At 36.2% G+C, this 21,563-nt stretch overlaps 1 protein-coding gene across 1 annotated transcript; it reads right to left on the bottom strand.

Moving 5' to 3' along the window:
* Positions 1 to 11,199: 11,199 nt before the first annotated feature.
* On the bottom strand, positions 11,200 to 17,228 carry LOC125864156 (uncharacterized). The gene is given in 3 exon segments (XM_049544077.1): positions 11,200 to 12,728; positions 12,731 to 14,637; positions 14,914 to 17,228. Coding segments are annotated over 3 exon segments (5,751 nt in total).
* Positions 17,229 to 21,563: the final 4,335 nt, after the last annotated feature.

The raw sequence follows: 21,563 nt of genomic DNA, 5'->3' as shown, positions 1-21,563 counted from the left end.
ATTTATCCAAATCAAAACAATATATCTTTTCAAGATCCAAAAAATATATTTTTTTAAATCTAGTAATTTCTATTTTCTATAGCTTTTTTCCAAAAAAAAATTGTTTTAGATAATTAAAATATTTTTAAAAATATTAGTCATGCCACAATTATAATATATTAATATAAATCCTAAAAAAAGTTATTCCAGTTGGTGCACCAGTCCAAGATTTGATCACTAATGACGCGGACGACAAGATTATTAGTCAAAAAAATTAAATGATCTTTTAAAAAAATATATTTTTTGGATCTTGAAAAGATATATTGTTTTGATTTGGATAAATTATGGGAAAAATTAATAGAGTTGGATTTTTATTTCATTCAATTAGAAAATGACACATAATAAGTATTTTTAAAAAATGGTTGTTAGTTGTAAGGGTATAAGTGAGCAAAAAGGTGGATGGAAGGGTAATTTTAGACCAAAAAGATGAGTAGAAGGGTATTTTTAGACCAAAAGATGGATGGAGGATATTTTTAGACCTTTTCCTGTACTTCAAGAATATTTTTGGCCTTTTTCCGTTTAAATTATTATTAGTATCTATTGGACACTTAAACTCCTTTATAAGTGTAGCAATTTGACACAGTTTGGAAAATTTAAGGGTCTGTGTATTCGATTTATCAAAGCTATGCAAATGTGGATGATTCTTATAATAAACTTTTAGGCTGAACCACTTGAACATGATAGTAAATTTTATTTATATACTTAAACTATAGTATATAATAATTGAGCACCAAACATATGATAAAGTATTTGTTTTAGACACTTTCAACTTCTATTATGGAAAAGTTTTTGTACATATTCTCAAAGTGTTCATTACATAGATAAGTTAATCATATAAAGTAAGTCTCCTTCTTTATATATACACATCATGACGTCATCATCGATTGACATATGCATGAGGTTTTATTGGTTACTGATGCTAAAAGGAGGTGATATAATTTAAACGGAAAAGAGCCTAAAATACCCTTGAACTATCAGATTTGGTACAAAAATATCCTTCGTTGACCTTTCGGCTCTAAAATACCCTTGACGTCAACGTATTGGCCTTGAAATGCCCTTATTTTTTACGGTCACATTTTAAAATATTAATAAATGTATCATATATTACGTGGCACGATTTTAGTAGTGTGTTTTAAAATTAACCTAACTAATTAAATCTCAATCCAAGATCCACCTAAAGAACCCATACCCACCCGCCCTAAATACCCATTAAATTAAGTGCAAAAAACCTTGATTTCATCTTGTTCATTATGCTAAATTTGATTTGGTCTTCAAATTATTATCATCTTCTTCATGAATCCAATTACAAATTCGTTCCAAGCTATTCTAATTCATCTTCAAAGCCCTTCAAAATCAAAATACAACTTCACAATGATGGCAAGACAATAATTTGAATCACCGACTTCAAAATAAGTAACAAATTATACATCAAAAATTTGTAATCGCCATTAGAGCTCTATCTGAGCTTCAATAGTGTTCAATATATTTAAACCAGATTTTTTTCTTCCCAATATTCAACTGACTTACGACGAGTTTAAGTTTCAAATAAAATACCAATTAGATTCAAGCTTAAAATAGTATACTTACCAAAATCAAATTTATCTACTGATATTTTTTTGGAGTTCGAAGGATTCCGAATCAGGTTGGAAATTTATTTAAAGTTGAAGGTTCTTGAATCCTTAAATATAATTAATTGTGAAGTAATCTGGTTTATGATTTGGCTGTTGATTTGGTGAATAAGATGGAGGAAAATGTCGAACGAAATCAACGGAACTCCATTTTTGAAGTCGAAGAATTTCACATCTTTCACATCTCAATTTCAAAATTTGAGAACTTAAGTTTGTAGGTTACCATTGTCAAAATCGTTTGAAGAATCATTTATTGTACTTAAATTTAGGTTCACTTACTAATTTGGGTATGTATTAAGGAAAAGTAAATTCACTATGGGAGGATTTTACTCTAAAAAGCTTGAAGAACACCCTCAGTGAGAAATAAGTTTTTTTTTCTTAGTTCAATGGGGTTCTTTTTAGGTGGGGCGGGTATGGGTTTATTTGGTGGATCCAAATTTGGGTCGGAATTTCATTAGTTTAGGTGAATTGTAAACACACCAATAAAATCGTGCCACGTAATAAATGGTACATTTAATAATATTTTAAAATGTGGCCGTCAAAAGTAAGGGCATTTTAGGGCCAATACATTGACGGCAAGGGTATTTTAGGACCGAAAGGTCGACGAAGGGTATTTTTGTACCAAATTTCATAGTTCAAGGGTATTTTAGGCCCTTTTCCGTAATTTAAATGGCTAACATGTCCTGCTACTTGTGATCGCTTGAGAACATGCACAAAATTTTATTTAAATTTTTTAGTAGAAAATATCTAGTAGAAACATCTATCATGTGTTCAAATATTTAATTGAGACATTGTCATAGATTGTATTTGACCAAACTTTTATCAATAGAAAAGCTAATAATATTACGATACATTCAAGTTTTAGTTAGTAAACTGTAGAGGCGTCTGCAGAAGGAGGTCACCGGGTTTATGTGAACCCATGTTCTCCTCCTGAAATCATATATATTATTGTTATATTTTTAAATTTTTATTAAATATAAATGTGTGAACCCACAATTGAAGTATCATCTAATGCAATGATGATTGAGATTAGAAATTTTGAATTTTATATATATCTTGTATTATTTTTCTTTCTAAAATTAGGTAACACCTCTCTAAGTGGTTATTGGTAGCACTTTTGGCGTTTTAATTAATTAATCAATTCAATTTTAGACCTATAGATTTAAATTTTTAATTATTTTCAATGATACGAACCTAAATGTCAAACCGATTTGATTCACATTTTCATAATAATGCACCCATCATTCCAAAATATTGGATATGCCTCTGGTAAATTGTATGAGAAGAACTCCAGTAACAAAAATTGTGAGAATGGGAAATTTTCTCTGAATAATTGATTTATGGCTAATATTTTAATAAGGTGATTTTTCTTTTAGCATATCATCTATTAAATACTAAACGAATTAAAAAATGTATTACCTTATTAGTGTAAGTAGATTCTATACCGGTGGTGGTTGTGGGTGTCAATAAGGGCTAGGAGGGGTGGAGCTAGCAAGGAATAAGGGATTCATCCGAACCTTCTTCAACGAAATCTTGAAATGAAAGAAATTGAAATCTCCAAACAAAATCTTACCTCCTGGACCATGGAGCTTACCTTTTATAGGAAATTTGGAGCAATTAATGAAAACTCAAGATCTTTTTTTGGCAAATAGGCCAAAAATTATGTCGGCAAGTATCATATTTTTATGATTGCACCAACATAGGATAGTTCATATTGAGATTTTTGGAGAAATATGAGGAAAGTTTGTGTCCTCGAACTTCTTAGCTCAAAATGGTCAAATCTTTAACACCCCACTTCACCCGGTGCTTAGCATTTGGTGTACGAATAATTTTGATTTTGGGGGCCCAACATTTGGTGAGATAAGCCCTGCTTTGATACCATGTTAAATTAGGTGTTGGGCTTAACTCGCACCCCAAAAGTTAGCTCAAAGAGAGGAAGATTGTCCAGGCATTATAAGAAGTCCACACATCTCATTAACCTCCGATATGAGACTTTTGTCATTTTTTAACAATATCAAATCTCATTTCAAGCACACCTGACTCATTGATCAACTTATCAAACAATTTTGTTTGGTTTGCGAATACTACAACATGTAGGTGAAAAATCATACATGATCGAAATAAGTTGATAAAGGGAGGATTTGACTTAACCGATTTGTTCCCTTCCCAAAAATGGCTTCATAACATTAGTGGAATGAAGTCCAAATTGTCAAAGGCGCACTTAAATGTTGATGAAATCTTGGAGAAAAATCATTAATGATCATCCAGATAATCGAGCAAAAGGTAAGAAATGTAATGGTAAGTTTGGAAATGAAAATTTGGTTGATGATTTACTTAAAGTGATGGGGAGTGGAGAATTTGGATATCCTATCACAAATCAGAACATCAAAGCATTCATTATTGTAAGTCTAACACATCTTTAAAAGATTTTTTTTTAATGTTATAAACCTAAACTTCAATCTTTATATATACCTTTAATTTTAGGGATGTTATGCCGTAATTTTCCTAACCTTTAGAAAAATCACTTTTTGAAATATTCTAAGTATAAAACATTTAAAGAAAATACTTAGAAAAGAGTCGCTACTTAATTTATTTAAAGAAATTAAGAAAACTTATAATTTTCAAAGATTTAAACAGAAAAAATCATTTGAAAATACCAAAGAGGGTACGGGGTTCAATTTACACTTCGAGAAGGGTTTAAGCATTCGAAGTGCCCGCTAACATGCGGTTGACCTGCGACTTGACTAAAATATATTTGACTATTTTTAGGAAAATAATGATTTAACATAAAAAATAATAACTTACAATTTTTTATTAACTTTGAGAAAATAATTAAATAAATGACGCATTTTTTTTTATTTTTTATTTTTTAGAGAAAAGGATTCAAAATGGAACAATTGACTCGAAAAATCAAGTGATTAGAATATTAATAGAATTAGATTAACTAGAATTTATTTGATTCATTTTGAAATAATAATTTAAACCAATTTAATAAATTAAAGCATGAATATCATTTTGAATTAATTGACTAAACCTTTTGAGAAAATGATTAAGTAAGTATTACTATTTTAATTAATTGAAAAGGTTTTGGCTAACATTTTTTAAAATTTATTTGATGAAAAATACTTTAACTTAAAACAACTTTAACATAAGTAAAATATGATTAAGCAAAAAGCATTAAAGAACATCTCTTTTCAAGTTCAAAAAGTTTAACTTAATTGAAGATATAAAATTTTGACCAATATACTAAATTACTAAAATAAATGAACATAAAGCATGAAATGTATTAAAGATTAAACCAACACAAAGAAAGTAACTCATCGTTTGGGGAATTCAACTAAGTTAATTAAAAATTCTAAAGTTAGAGTTAAACAACAAATAATAAGTAATCGCAATTAAATAATTAAAGCGTAAGGGAGAAATTGAATTTGGGCCTTTCTTGGGCCAAATTCGCTACTTTTTTGGGGTTTAAACAAAACCCGTTTTTGGTATATAGCTCATGTATATCAGTGTATATGAGCATGTATATCAGCTCTTTTCGTGTATCTCCTACTTCCGAACACCTGTATTTCGCCTCATCTGTATATTTTCACATTTTTTGACCTGTTATATGAGTGTATACCGATATATATCAATGTATATAGGCTGTATCTCAGCCTTTTTTTAGCTTTCTGAGACTTGTTTTCAATTTCCAGCCCCTGTACTGCCCTATTCGGATGACCCGACTGACTTAAAGAAAAGAAAAATCGGGCCCCTATGGCCCAATCATCGAAATGCAACGGGAGGGTTGAAGCCTAGGAGGACTCGGACATTATTTCACATGCAATAAGGTAAAAGAAAGGAGTTAATATATAATCCAATTAACAAAAATGCAAGAAGAACACACTAATTTAATGCAAAATGCATATTTTGACTCAAGAAAGATGTATACTAACAAACAATCCTACCAAAGGGAATCACATAGAGGCATACTGGACACCAACAAATTTGAAGAATAAAAAAAAATAAAAAAAAAATAAAATAAATATAATAGGAGAACACAATAGTCACTTAAGCCTAAGGAATTAATGTGTCTGCTATGCATGCCTACAGATGGCAAGACAGAGAGAAAAGGACACAAAAAAAAGGATAAAGTTATTCATTATCATGCATATTAAAAGATATAGCAATAATACATATACTACAGTAACCCATATCTTAAATTAAAGGACACATGAAAAGCTATTCTTGTCTTGAATGATATGGAAGTGATTGCTCATGAACGACAATAAATTAAAGAGGATAAAAAAATAGCAGAAGCAGTCGTACGTTACTACTAATGCTCATTCTTGAGACAAGTGGGGAAGTAAAGGAAAATATGTTCATGCACTATGTCCTTTATAGAATATTAGACCAACAATCCAAATTTAAAAATAAAAATAAAAAAAAGGATGAAGAACTTTAACACTTGTTCCAATATAGCCTTCAAGAAAAAAAAAAAGACTACAAGAGATTGACAGAGAAAACTAAAAAAAAAGAGCGACTTATCACGCAAATTCTAACTACAACCGACACTTCATCAATAAACAAAATCACTTTAGATAAATGCTTAGGCCATGGCCACAATGATCTTGAAAAGGACAAGTATAATATTCTTATAATATTCAACACAAACTTTTATCAAAAAACATATACTTCCACCGTTCCCAGAAAGAAAAATACATTAGTTGAACAAATTTTAATAAACATGGAGCATTAGGATTCCTTTTGTAGTAATTTTGAAAAATTAGAGACTAAGGACACATTTGAAATTTAAACACAACATTTAAACAACCCTTTGAAGTAATGTTAAGCACAAGAAAACTTGGAACAATGCAAGTTGTAAACAGAGACCTAAACAATTGCTATCAGATGCATTCGAACGACTCCAACAAGTATCACATAAATATTGACGCTACAAAAGAAACTAAGAACGAGTATGGACCAAGCATGATGAATCAATCCTATTCAAAACTACTACTCGCAACTCGGATAATTCATTTTCGAGAATAGCTAAACATAACCGCTTGGTTTATTTGCATCCTCCAAACACATGACAAGCAAACACGGACTCTATTTCGACAAGCATGGACGGAGTAGTATTAAGATGATTAACGAATAAACAAACAGAAATCGTAATGAGCACAACTCAGCTAAGAAAAACTAGAGATGAGCCATAAACAAAGAAAAGCAGATCAAACAGGCAATAAAGTTATTTTGAATACGAAATACACAGAATAGTTTCGGAAAGACTACGAAGAAAAGAAAACTTAGGCTCAAACTATATAAGATCAGCTCATAACCCAACTACAAATATTTCTTGATTTAACACTCATCGAAATCGAAAAGAAGAAGGGAAGAGGTCAAGAGTTGTTTACCTTGTTGTGGGCAACGAACAGGGACAGGGTGAACAAGGAGTAACAACTTGACCACCGACTTCGAACTTCCGAAAACTCCTATGAATACTAGCAGTTCACAAACAAGGGAAGAGCGTATATATATTTAAAATGTATTTCTCTTGAGTTCTTGCCAAAAAAAAAGTCCCCCCAAACACTGATTGAAAGAGGGAATATATAGAAGAAGAAAAGAGACGTTTTGGAGGGGGAAATCCATTCGAATTCAAACAACAATTTCAATCCCCTCTGCTATTTTCGAAACCACAGTAAAGGGGATGGGCAAAAGCTGATTTCCGTGAAAAGGGAGGAAAGGGGACGACGAAGAGTATGGGAGCGGCAGACGCCTGCTGCTTTCCGGATTTGCTGGGATTTGCAGCTCTTGACTTTTGGTTCTTGCGTAGGGGAGAAGAAGAAATTGGGTCGGTTTGGTATGTGTATGTATATGTTGATGTATGTTGAATGGAATTGTTGGATCGGATCTTTTTGGTACTAAAATGTAAGGGAATGGGCTGATGTAAATTGGAATGGGTTGCTGATGAGGATTTGGGAGGGATGGGAATTGTTGCTGGAAAAGGGAAATAATGAACTGGGTTTCTTTTGCTGAAGGAATTGGGCCAGTTCGAGTATTGGGCCGCGAATTGAAAAAGAAAAAAAAAACAGAGGCCCAAAATTTGGCCTGAAAATTGTTTAGGAATAAAAGTTCAACTAAATCTAGATTGTAATCGAATCAAATTTAATCGATGAATTGGTTAAGACTTAAACAAAATGAATTAATATGAATTAATTGATGAGCTTCTTAATCTTAAAGAAATAAAAAATAATTAACTTAATTATAAACTAATTAATTCAATTACAAAACTAATTAACTCAAAATTATAACTATAACTTAAAGTAAATTAATAAAAAATTTAACCAAAATGTAAAATCTTTTGTGATAATTTTCAAATATTTATAAAATAGCGTGATTGCAAAAATATACATACTTATTATTAAAATGTGATAAAATTACTAAAAAATAACTTGAAAGTATTTTGAATTTCATAAAACTTATTAATTCAAAATTATGACCCTTGCTAATAAAGTATTTTTAAAATATAAAATCTTTTCGAGATGATTTTTGAATACTCATAAAATGCATTAATTATATACATAACTATATAAAACCTATATATATATATATATTAAAGAAGTGACAAAATTGTTTAAAATAACTTGCAAACTATATTTTATTTTATTTTGTGATTTTATAAAACTAATTGTTTTATTCGTTCGAAACTGAAGAAGCTCAATAATTAATCTCTAATGTGGAGGTCTAAAATTGGATGTCAACAGCTGTCCCTCGTTTGACTTGGATTGATGAAAGAAATTCGAGGCAAATGAAATTGACAAATCCAGTTTTGATCGAACACATCTTCATCCTTTTGGAAAGGTATTTTGGTACCAGCTTTAGGAATTATGGCCGAACCTCGGTATCAGGCTTTCTACATATCTCAGGCTATATGAGAATTTAGGCCACTTGTAGTTCGATACGCTTGATTTGGCGCACGATTTTGAAAGAATTCAAATACTATCTTGATACCGTATTATGGAGGGACTAGAATGCTCGAGAATAAGATTTAAGAGAGAATATTGGAACACAGCCGAGTTTTCAACATTGATTCCAACTACATATCCCTCAACTCGGAGAATCAGGTTGCTTGTAGTTCGACTCAATCGGTTGAAAAGGAAATCCATTATGTAAGATAACCTTTGGATCTGGAGGAGTGACAAGTAAGTCGAGTATGAAAAGGAGGCTTTGCAACCTCTTAGCCATGAATATGACGCGCTTCACACCCATAATTAAGAACTTACATGGACATAATTTCCGAATCTCTTGGTGTATTTCACTTAGATTGGAAAGCTGTTTCCGGAGGAAATAAAAAATTTTCGGATGTGAAACTGAAACCGACAAACTCAAAGATAAACCCACATGTCTTCTGATAGGCGTGTGGTTTGATTGTGGTGGAAGTCGTTCCTCAGTTCGTGTCCTAAGAGTTTGGTACTCCTCTTTGGACTATGTCCCAGTTCGCTGCTAAGAAAAAGTTCCACATTATGCTGCATCCTTTTTGATGTCGTCCGCACCATTTTCACCCTTAATTTCTTTCCTTGAGCATTTGACATAAACTTCTTTCAGTTTGACGTAAAGCAAATAAAGCTCATATCTCATATTTTTAATATAATTCTTCAATATACTTTTCTTTTGATATCGAAGCAGTAATAGATTGATGTAATATGTTGGTGGTTCTCTTGATGGTCTGAATATGCAATGACCATTTGGCAATTTAAATATGAATGGCCTTCTCGGCGGTTTGAATATGAAATGGCCCTCTTGGCGGTTTGAATATGACGGCCCTTCCGGCAGTTTGAATATGAATAGCCTTCTTGACAATTTGAATGTGAATGGCCCTCTCGGCAATTTAAATATGAATGGCCTTCTTGGCAATTTAATATGCAATGGCCCTCTTGGCAATTTGAATATGAATGGCCCTCTTGGCAATTTAATATGCAATGACCCTCTCGGCATTTTGAATATGATGGCCCTCTTGGCAATTTGAATATGAAATGACCCTCTCGACAATTTGAATATGAATGGCCCTCTTGGCAATTTAATATGCAATGGCCCTCTCGGCGGTTTGATATGTAAAGGCCTTCTCGGCACTTTGATATGCAATGGCCCTCTTGGCAATTTGAATATGAATGGCCCTTTCGGCATTTTGAATATGATGGCCCTCTTGGCAATTTGAATATGAAATGGCCCTCTCGGCAATTTGAATATGAATGGCCCTCTCGGCAATATGAATATGAATGGCCTTCTTGGCAATTTGAATATGAATGGCCCTCTCGACAATATGAATATGAATGGCTTTCTTGGCAATTTGAATATGAATAGCCCTCTCAGCAATATGAATATGAATGGCCCTCTCGGCAATATAGATATGAATGGCCTTCTTGGCAATTTGAATATGAATAGCCTTCTTGGCAATTTGAATATGAATGGTCCTCTCGGCAATATGAATATGAATGGCCTTCTTGGCAATTTGAATATGAATGGCCCTCTCAGTAATATGAATATGAATGGCCCTCTCGGGAATATAGATATGAATGGCCTTCTTGGCAATTTGAATATGAATGGCCTTCTTGGCAATTTGAATATGAATGGCCCTCTCGGCAATATGAATATGAATGGCCCTCTCGACAATATAGATATGAATGGCCCTCTCGGCAATTTAAATATGAATGGCCTTCTTGGCAATTTAATATAAATTTGACTATGAACGTCGTCTTTCATCCATATTTGATATGATGATAGGTACTTTTTGATCATAACATCATTTCCGTCGGTATCTCACAACTAATTGATATTTGCTGGATATGTTCTCCTGAACTAGTTGGTTGATAAATATAGCTTCTTTGATGATCTTATTATACCCAATTAACTGTCACGACATGCACGACACGAACAAAACCCTTTGTCTCAGATTTTGATATGATAGGTAGCTTGCTAGCAACTTAAAACCCTTTAAGAACACGTCAATTTGAGGCAATTGAAGTTGACTTCTAAGGTCCGAGTATCCTTGATGGAATTTTTGAGGTCCTTCTCAAAAATTCTGTCCCAGTTAGATGCTTCGAAACAAATCTGATGATGATCACGGGAGCCTTAAATTTGAGACCTTCTCAAAATTATTTCCAGTTGCACATTTCGATATGATTCTTGACTCTTATTTGTAGAAAATGACTCTTCTTGTAGAATTTTTGAGGTCCTCTCAAAAATTCTGTCCCAGTTTCCATTATGAGGGGAAATGGAAATCTTATTGGGAATATGACCGAACCCTTGTGGCGCCTACGTATCCCGTTGAGGCAGGAATCAGGTCAAACGTAGTTCCCATCTCGAGAAGTAACAAAATAGAAAATGCATAAGGAGACGATCGAGGCCGACATAGGCCGCCTACGTATCTCATTCTTGAGAATTCAGGTCGAACGTAGTTCAGGTACAAGGGGAATGTTTCAAAATATAAATGCAACAATGATTACAAACAAACTGCAATTACAAGGGAAATAAAGGAAAAAAGTATCATCCTTCAAATGTAATATCTCTTGACGGCATCTGAATTAATAGCTTTTCGCCACACCTGACCGTCCATCTCTGCTAGAACCAAAGCTCCTCTTGATAGTACTTTGTGGACAACATACGGTCCTTGCCACTTAGGTGCAAACTTCCCTTTGTATTCGTCTTGATGAGGGAAAATGCGTTTCAACACCAATTGGCCTACCTCAAATGTTCGAACTCTTACTTTCTTATTGAAAGAACGAGTCATCCTCTGTTGATACAGCTGACCATGACAAACGGCACTCATTCTTTTCTCATCAATCAATGCCAATTGCTCATATCGGTCACGAATCCATTCGGCATCGCTCAATCCAGCTTCCTGAATAATCCTTAAAGATGGTATCTCAACTTCAGCTAGTATCACTGCTTCTGTTCCGTATACCAATAGGTAAGGAGTTGCTCCAGTTGAGGTTCGGATTGTGGTGCGGTAGCCTAGCAAAGCATAAGGCAAATTTTCATGCCAACATTTGTAGTTGTCAATCATTTTTCTCAGTATCCTCTTGATATTCTTATTAGCAGCTTCCACAGCTCCATTCATCTGGGGACGATATGCAGTTGAATTACGGTGAGTAATTTTGAATTGTTCACATATCTCTTTCATCAAGTGACTATTCAGATTTGCTCCATTGTCTGTGATGATAGACTCTGGAATTCCAAAACGACATATCAAATTGTTGCGAACAAAATCGGCCACAACTTTCTTTGTCACAGCTCTGTAGGAAGCAGCTTCGACCCACTTTGTGAAGTAATCAATGGCGACCAAAATGAACCTATGACCATTGGAAGCAGCAGGCTCAATCGGTCCAATAACATCCATGCCCCAGGCTGCAAATGGCCAAGGGGAATTCATCGCATTGAGCTCGTGGGGTGGTACCTTGATGAGATCTCCGTGTACTTGGCATTTATGACATTTTTGGACAAACCGGCCACAATCATTTTCCATAGTCATCCAGAAGTATCCCGCCCTTAAGATTTTCTTTGCTAATGTAAACCCATTCATATGCGTCCCACACACTCCAGCGTGCACTTCTTCAAGCAATTTTGTGGCTTCTGCAGCATCCACACATCTCAGTAGTCCCAAATCGGGTGTCCTCTTATAAAGAACCTCCCCATTCAAGAAGAAGTTGTTTGCCATTCTTTGGATTGTTTTCTTCTGAATACCTGTCGCTTTTTCCGGATATTCGCCAGCTTCTAAGTACTTTTTTACATCGATATACCACGGATTCCCATCCCATTCTGCTTCCACATGTGAACAATGTGCTGGTTGTTCTTTTAAAACTATCTCAAGTGGATCGATATAACTCTTTTCTGGGTGTTATATCATGGACGATATGGTTGCAAGGGCATCAGCAAGCTCGTTCTGTATTCTCGGCGTGTGTCTGAACTCGGACATCCTAAATCTTTGGCATAATCTTCGTACCAATTGTACGTATGGTAAGATTTTAGGATTCTTCACCGCCCATTCTCCTTGAACTTGATGAATTAACAAGTCTGAATCAGTAATTCTTGAACATTCATGTCAAGAGCCATTCTAATGCCAAGAATACACGCTTCATACTCAGCCATGTTATTAGTGCATCGGAATCTAAGCTTTGCTGTTGCTGGATAATGTTGCCCCGATTCAGATATCAACACTGCTCCAATTCCTGATCCTATAGAGTTTACTGCTCCATCAAAGAACATTCTCCACCCAGGATATGATTCTGATATGTCTTCTCCCACAAACAATACTTCTTCATCAGGGAAATATGTTCTAAGTGGTTCATATCCTCCATCTACTGGGTTTTCAGCAAGGTGATCTGCCAAAGCTTGCCCCTTGATTGCTTTCTGAGTCATGTACACAATATCGAACTCACTCAACAACATTTGCCACTTTGCTAGCTTTCCTGTGGGCATTGCTTTCTGAAATATGTACTTAAGCGGGTCCATCCTCGAAATGAGATGTGTTGTATAAGCCGACAGATAATGTCTCAATTTCTGAGCAACCCAAGTCAAAGCACAACAAGTTCTCTCTAAAAGGGTGTAACGAGCCTCATAAGATGTGAACTTCTTGCTCAAATAGTATATAGCTCTCTCCTTTCTTCCGGTCTCATCATGTTGTCCCAACACACACCCGAATGCATTGTCTGAGACGGATAAATACAATAGCAAAGGACTGCCCGCACGTGGTGGCACCAACACTGGTGGATTCGAAAGGTAACTTTTGATGGTGTCAAAAGCCTTCTGACATTCTTCGGTCCATTTGGTTGGCGCATCTTTTCGTAGTAACTTGAATATGGGCTCACATATCACCGTTGATTGAGCTATGAATCGACTAATGTAATTTAGTCTCCCCAGAAAACTCATTACTTCCTTCTTAGTCTTTGGAGGAGGTAAGTCTTGAATTGCCTTGATCTTGGAAGGATCAAGCTCGATACCTCTTCTGCTAACTATGAATCCGAGTAACTTCCCTGCAGGTACTCCGAATGCACATTTGGCTGGGTTCAACTTCAAATCATACCTACGTAACCTGTTAAAGAACTTTTCCAAGTGTGTCAGGTGATCCGAACTCTCGCGGGATTTTATGATGACATCGTCCATATACACCTCAATTTCTTTGTGGATCATATCATGGAAAATGGTGGTCATAGCTCTCATGTAGGTGGCTCCAGCATTCTTGAGGCCGAACGGCATCACTCGATAATGGTAGACTCCCCAAGGTGTGATGAATGCTGTTTTTTCTGCATCTTCTTCATCCATTAGAATCTGGTGGTACCCCGCAAAGCAATCCACAAAAGATTGCAACTCATGCTTAGCACAATTATCGATGAGTATGTGGATATTTGGCAAGGGGAAATTATCTTTCAGACTTGCTTTGTTGAGATCTCGATAATCCACACATATCCTGATTTTTCCATCTTTCTTCGCTACTGGAACAATGTTAGCCAGCCAAGTGGGATACTTGGTCACTTCAACAACTTTTGATTCGATCTGCTTCATGACCTCCTCTTTTATCCTTAGACTCAGATCGGGCTTGAACTTTCTGGTTTTCTGCTTTACTGGACAGTACTCTGAATTGATAGGCAGCTTATGGGAAACAATATCAGTGCTTAACCCTGGCATTTCATCATAAGACCAGGCAAACACATCGATGTATTGTCTGAGCAGCTTGACCAATTCTTCTTTTTCTGCTGCTGCCAAATGAACACTGACTCGGGTTTCTCTGATCGACTCATCATCTCCCAAGTTTACTGTCACTGTTTCATCCAGGTTGAGCTTTTTATCGTCTTCAAGTTGCCTCAAGTCCTCGGTAAGGTGTTCAGGCATCATAGTTTCCTCATCATATTCTTCACATTCATCTTCATCGACCTTACTTGGTTCGCCGTGTTCGTGACATGTCATGACATTGGCAGGTTTAGATTCATTTTTACTGAAAAGAACAACAAATCAACCATGTTAGATAGAAAGAGTTTAAATGTATTTGTTACAGAATAATTTGCAATGACAAGATAATCAATTTAAAATAAATGAGGCTTTCATTGGAATTTTTTTTTTAAAAAGGTGTACAAACTTTGGTCATGACTTATGAGTCATTTCCTTTTTAAACATTACGATGAAAAATAAAGTGACATAAATGGTGGTTTCGGGCCTCGTCCGAACAACACCGATTTTTAAAAATAAAACTTCAAATCTTGTCTTTGTCTACCAAGCCATTCGATGGATCATGAGTGGAGTGGCCATCCAATTCTGCAGCATCTCTCCAGGTTCGGTATCGCGGATGGTGGTTGTTGTTGTTGTGCATTCTGCCGAGATCACAACACAATCTTCTTCATCAAACAATCTTCCTATCCCTTCCACTAGACCATCAATCTCAGGCTCTAAAGCTTTAGCAACAAATGACTGGCACAATACTGGAATAGGCTTTGGTATATCACAGTCATGTTTCTTCCTTGTTTCTGCTTCAAACAATTCCTCCTCTGTTGGGGCATAACCGATACCGAATCGGAAATTTTGAAGTGGTATAGGAAGAGGTTCGGATATGCCATCCAAATTCTTGCCTAACCCACGCCCAGGTTCAAAACCACTTCTCAGCATAATTACAGCTAACATTTTATACACTGGCGGCATTGGTACTTGCAGTGTCGTGTCTTCAAAAGCAGCATTCATTATCTCCACCATGTGAAAATCAGTACCCTGAGAAGACTTTTCAATAACTGGAATGGAGAAACCAGGGTAACTATGATTACTCCCTTCACCATGGATGACAATTTCATGGTCCTCCCAGATGAACTTCAAAAGTTGATGCAATGTGGATGGAACTGCTCCAACAGCATGGATCCATGGTCTTCCTAGCAATAAGTTGTAACTTGTAGATATACCCATCACCTGGAATTCAGTGACAAATTCTGCAGGCCCCATTTGGATACACAAGTCTACTTCTCCCATGGTCTCTCTTTGCGAACCATCAAACGCCCTTACATTCATGCGGCTTTGACGGATTTTCCCGACATCATAATTTAGCTGAGTAAGGGTTGATAATGGGCAGATATTAAGTCCTGAGCCATTATCAATCAATACTCGCGCTACAAACTTGTCCCTGCATTTGACGGTGATATATAAGGCACGGTTGTGCATAACCCCTTCGAGTGGCAACTCTTCTTCTCGGAAAGAGATTTGATGACTCCCAATGACATGACTTACCATGGTGGCCAAATTCTCACCACTTGTTCCTGTCGGCGCATATGCTTCATCAAGTACCTTCAACAGTGCTTTTCGATGGTACTCAGAACTCATTAATAGAGCCCAAACAGAAATTTGAGCGGGAGTCTTCTCCAAATACTTGACAACGGAATACTCCTTAGGCTGCATTCTTCGCCAAAACTCTTCAGCCTCACCCTCTGTGATCGGTCTTTTTTGGTTATCCTTTCTTCGTGTCTCCTGAGTTAGTTCTTCTAGAATGTAGCATCTTCCAGAACGTGTCATCCCTTGTGCGGTAGCCGCCTGCACGACAAACTTTTCTTTGGACTGTTCATTGCTTCTTTCCTTCACCAAAGCAAATGCCTGATGAGGTGCAGTTATTACAACAAACTCTGGACGGGCCTTTATGGTCAATGAGGCCACTGTTGGTATAAGTGAGTTGACAACTGCTTCACCGATAGTCCCATTAGTAAGCCAATCTTCGTCTCTTTCAATCATGTTGATGGTAGCTCCTCCATGATTCGGCAATGGGTTAAGGTTCACATTGGGGGCAGGGGCTTGGAGAGTGATGACCCTGTTATCGATCAAGTCTTGAATCTTATGTTTCAGATTGATACATCCTTCTGTATCATGTCCTGCCCCTCCAGAATGGTACGCACAACGTTGATCTGCTCGGAAGAACTTTGTTATGGGATTAATTGCCCTTGCGTCTACTGGTTGGATCAATCCTGCCGCTCTTAGACGCTCAAAGAGTTGGGTACGTGTTTCTGCCAAAGGAGTGAAAACTCTGGGAGGCTTTCTTTCGAGGTTAGGACGGGGTAGATTGTTGGCATTTGGGTTGTTTTGTCCGGTATGTTGGTAGACTGGTGCATTGGCTTGGTGATTTGGTAGTGTATTTTGGTAGGTTAGTGGTTGATTTTGGTAGATGGGCGGTGGTGCTTGGTAGTTCTGTTGTGCATAATAGATTGGGATTGAAGCTTGTGGAGATAGTGGGTAAATATTTGGGGTGGGGAATCGGTTGGAGTTTCCAATGGCAGAACCAGACCCAAAATACCTTTGCGACCTTGGCCTCGGGCTAAAAGATACAGCAGACACGTCCTCTTTCTTTTTCCTAGCGAATCCTGTGGCCATGGCTGGTGAGGATTTGTTGGCGGCCTGCAAGGCAGTGAGACTTGTAACCTTTCCAGACTTGAGGCCATCTTCTATTGCTTCTCCCATCCTGATCAACTCCGAAAACTTTTGTCCCATCATAGGCAACATCCTTTCATAATACTCGGGCTCCTGAGCTCGAATAAAAGCAGAGGTTATTTCATTTTCAGTCATCACAGGTTGTACTTTTGCAGCTTCTTTCCTCTAGCGGCACGCATATTCACGATAGTCCTCCGTAGACTTTTGCTTGATTTTTTCCAAATAATATCTGTCAGGGACAACTTCGACATTAAACTGGAATCTCTCCAAGAAATCTTTGGCCAGAGCCCCCCATGTAGACCACTGACGGAGTTTTTGAGATGTGAACCATTTTAACGCCTCCCCGCTGAGGCTTCGACTAAACAATCTCATAATCAATGCATCATTTTTCCCGATACCCACGAGTTTGTCACAATAAGCTCGTAGGTGAGCCATGGGATTGCCAATACCATTGAAGGTTTCAAATTTTGGAATTTTGTAACCTTCGGGTATTTCCAAGTCAGGGTGCATGCAAAGGTCCTCATACTCAAGTCCTGTTATCTTCCTCGAAGATTGAACACTTTTTACTGCTTCGGAGATGGCATCCTTCATAACATTCATCTCTTGTTCACGCTTTTCTTCTCTCAGCCTCCACTCCTTCTCCATTTCTTCATAGTGATCAAGCTCCGGTTGAACTGGAAAGCTAGGACATGGCTCAGAGATTGTATAGACTGGTGGAGTTTGGAATGTTACGAAAGGGTGTGTAGGCAGGCTAGGCAAAACATTTGGATTATTGGGGACTGGGACTGGGATTTGATAGGTTGGCATGAAGTTTTGGGAGTGATTAGTCTTAGGTGCTTGGTTCGGATTCGGTAATGGTGGTGGTGTTTGGTAGGAAGTGCTGGCATAAGGAGCGTTGGATACAGTTAAGTCGATGGTATGCGGATTAGGGGTGGAAGCGATTGGTCCTGTGGTATGGATAGGGAAATAGTTGGGTAATGGGGAACTCAGTGATGGAAAAGGAGGAGGAGGTCTTCTAGTTTCAAGAGGGGGTTCATTCGATGCAATGGCCAGTTTGGCCAGATCTTTGGTCTGTTGAAGCTCTTCCTGCATATCTGCAATTCGTTGCATTAACTGAGAGATCAACTCACTCTGATCAGCGAGTTCAGCATTTCTGATGGTCATGTCCACTATTCCCGTTTCTTCAGAAGTACCAGTCATTTTGCTCTTGCCTTTCTCCAGAGAATGATCAGGGAAGAATGGTATGATTGCTTTAGATCTTGTAAAGTAGGGATGGTTAGCCAGTTTGATTTCAACACATATCAGTTTTTACCTGTAGAGAAGAACAACTCAAAAGACATATGTGTTAGTTTTTGTTTTTAACGAGATGTGCAAATAAGATGACATAAAAATAAACACACAAGTGTCATTTTGCTTCAAGCAGATTAATCCACGAAAATATTTTGGATGGACGGGAGGACTCAAATGTAAAAGAAATTTTTCTTGCAATTGAATTGGAAAGGTCGACTTGCATAGAATCTTGCTAATTTCTTCCACTCATATGCTTTTGTAGGTGAAAGTCTTTAGAATCATTCACTAATAAGGGAGAATAAAATTGAAAAGATAGGGACCGAGCCTTAAGTAGGCTGCCTACGTATCCACCAAGGAAATCAGGCCCGACGTAGTTCGAATTACATAAGATAACCTAAATGCACCCTTCCCAAAATTGATAGAGAGACTAGGCTCGAAAAGAGCTTCCTACGTACCCCCTATTGGCTCAAGTCTCGCGTAGTTCTTGATTACAATAAAAATTTAAAAACAACATGACAAACATAAGAGAAGTGTTACATGAACCTAAATCTACCCAAAGGTTTCGTTCCTTCTTCTTCGACTGTAGGGTGACGATCTGGTGCTCTCGTCATCTGAACCTATTTTTGTTTTACCTTTTCCCTTCATGGAGGAAGCATTCCCAAAATTTAGTTCCTTAATGTCCCGTTCAATTTCAGGGATCCTTGCAGACGCTTTAGTGATATTAATTATCTCTTGATCAATTTTTGCAATCTTTCTTTTCACCGAGGCTGTTTTCATGTCAACCTTAATAATTCTCTCTCGTAGCATCCATTCAGTTTGGTCTAGTATTGCAAGTCTTCTTTTGGCTGCAGCTATTCTCTCTCTAGTCTCGACAAATTTTCTGAACATTGACTGTTCAGTTTCTTCATCACTAACCATAGCAATGGGTGGGATTGGTGCGTTGACACTTTTTCCAGACATTCTAGCAAGTCGACCTTCCTGTGATGAACGAATAAAACTTAGGAGATTTTTAGAGCAGACAGTTTATATATTTCTGAGAAACTTGGACAACACTTCAGAAGTAATTTGGACGGACTTTATTGTTGTGAATTTTAATATATGCTTAGAGTGCTCTAAGAAACAAGAGTGGATTAATTCTGCTTTAAACAAAGTGACACATCACAACACAAACAATTATATCAAGCAACACAGAAATAGTTTATATCGCGCCCTAAACTTGTGACCTTTTTACGCCAAAGGTAGGCCTATCGAATTGAAGGATGTATGACGTCATTTGAAACACTCCATTGCCCCAAAACCCAAATTTATACAAGTTTTACGAATAAACTAAATGGGGATACATTATAGGGGAAATGGGATACAAAATATCAGTCCCGCGCAGGGGTACAATCCTAATCTATGCTTCCAAGGAAAGATCATATGTCCTTGATTTCTTGTCATCTTCGAATGTCCATGCTCTTGGATGCTATGATAATTTGATCCTTCTTTGACTCGAACAAACGATTAAAACTCAACCCCAAGAGACAATGGTTTGGTAAATGGCGTATACATCCTTCAAATTCAAACACATAAGCATGATTGTCTTTTATTGACCAATGGGCCAAATAGACACAAGGTGGACTTCTAATGGGCCCAAACACGCCTTGGGTGTTGGGTCGACTTAGTTCAAATGCGCTAAATTTGGGATTTGGTTTGGCTCTACACTAGTCTTGACTAAGAGTGAGGTTTATTTGAAGTGGATTGGTGACCCAAGCGGACTACTTGGGCTGGGACAGTTAACGATCATTGACTATCCAGTAGCCAACTACATTCGTCAGGGTGTCCCGAGAACAATTTGGTTAACGAACGACTGCGGCCCGCATAATCGTCCTTTAAGTGAAAAGAAAGAAAAATGTCATTTGACGAAATAAATGATATGCATGCAATGACAGTTGATATCATAATTTAAGCAAATAAGGCACATTTGAGGTAAAACAATTCAACAAATATTAGCAAATAGTCAAAGAGAGTCAAGTCATTATGGTTAGAACCTAATTGAATCCCCAGCGGAAGTCGCCATTTCTGTTATGCCGTAATTTTCCTAACCTTTAGAAAAATCACTTTTTGAAATATTCTAAGTATAAAACATTTAAAGAAAATACTTAGAAAAGAGTCGCCACTTAATTTATTTAAAGAAATTAAGAAAACTTATAATTTTCAAAGATTTAAACAGAAAAAATCATTTGAAAATACCAAAGAGGGTACGGGGTTCAATTTACACTTCGAGAAGGGTTTAAGCATTCGAAGTGCCCGCTAACATGCGGTTGACCTGCGACTTGACTAAAATATATTTGACTATTTTTAGGAAAATAATGATTTAACATAAAAAATAATAACTTACAATTTTTTATTAACTTTGAGAAAATAATTAAATAAATGACGCATTTTTTTTTATTTTTTATTTTTTAGAGAAAAGGATTCAAAATGGAACAATTGACTCGAAAAATCAAGTGATTAGAATATTAATAGAATTAGATTAACTAGAATTTATTTGATTCATTTTGAAATAATAATTTAAACCAATTTAATAAATTAAAGCATGAATATCATTTTGAATTAATTGACTAAACCTTTTGAGAAAATGATTAAGTAAGTATTACTATTTTAATTAATTGAAAAGGTTTTGGCTAACATTTTTTAAAATTTATTTGATGAAAAATACTTTAACTTAAAACAACTTTAACATAAGTAAAATATGATTAAGCAAAAAGCATTAAAGAACATCTCTTTTCAAGTTCAAAAAGTTTAACTTAATTGAAGATATAAAATTTTGACCAATATACTTAATTACTAAAATAAATGAACATAAAGCATGAAATGTATTAAAGATTAAACCAACACAAAGAAAGTAACTCATCGTTTGGGGAATTCAACTAAGTTAATTAAAAATTCTAAAGTTAGAGTTAAACAACAAATAATAAGTAATCGCAATTAAATAATTAAAGCGTAAGGGAGAAATTGAATTTGGGCCTTTCTTGGGCCAAATTCGCTACTTTTTTGGGGTTTAAACAAAACCCGTTTTTGGTATATAGCTCATGTATATCAGTGTATATGAGCATGTATATCAGCTCTTTTCGTGTATCTCCTACTTCCGAACACCTGTATTTCGCCTCAGCTGTATATTTTCACATTTTTTGACCT

The sequence above is a fragment of the Solanum stenotomum genome, chromosome 5 (genome assembly GCF_019186545.1).
Source record: "Solanum stenotomum isolate F172 chromosome 5, ASM1918654v1, whole genome shotgun sequence".
Classification (NCBI taxonomy): Eukaryota; Viridiplantae; Streptophyta; class Magnoliopsida; order Solanales; family Solanaceae; genus Solanum; species Solanum stenotomum.
The sequence above is the reverse complement of the archived record's forward strand: the minus strand, read 5'-3'. Positions and strand labels throughout refer to the sequence as shown.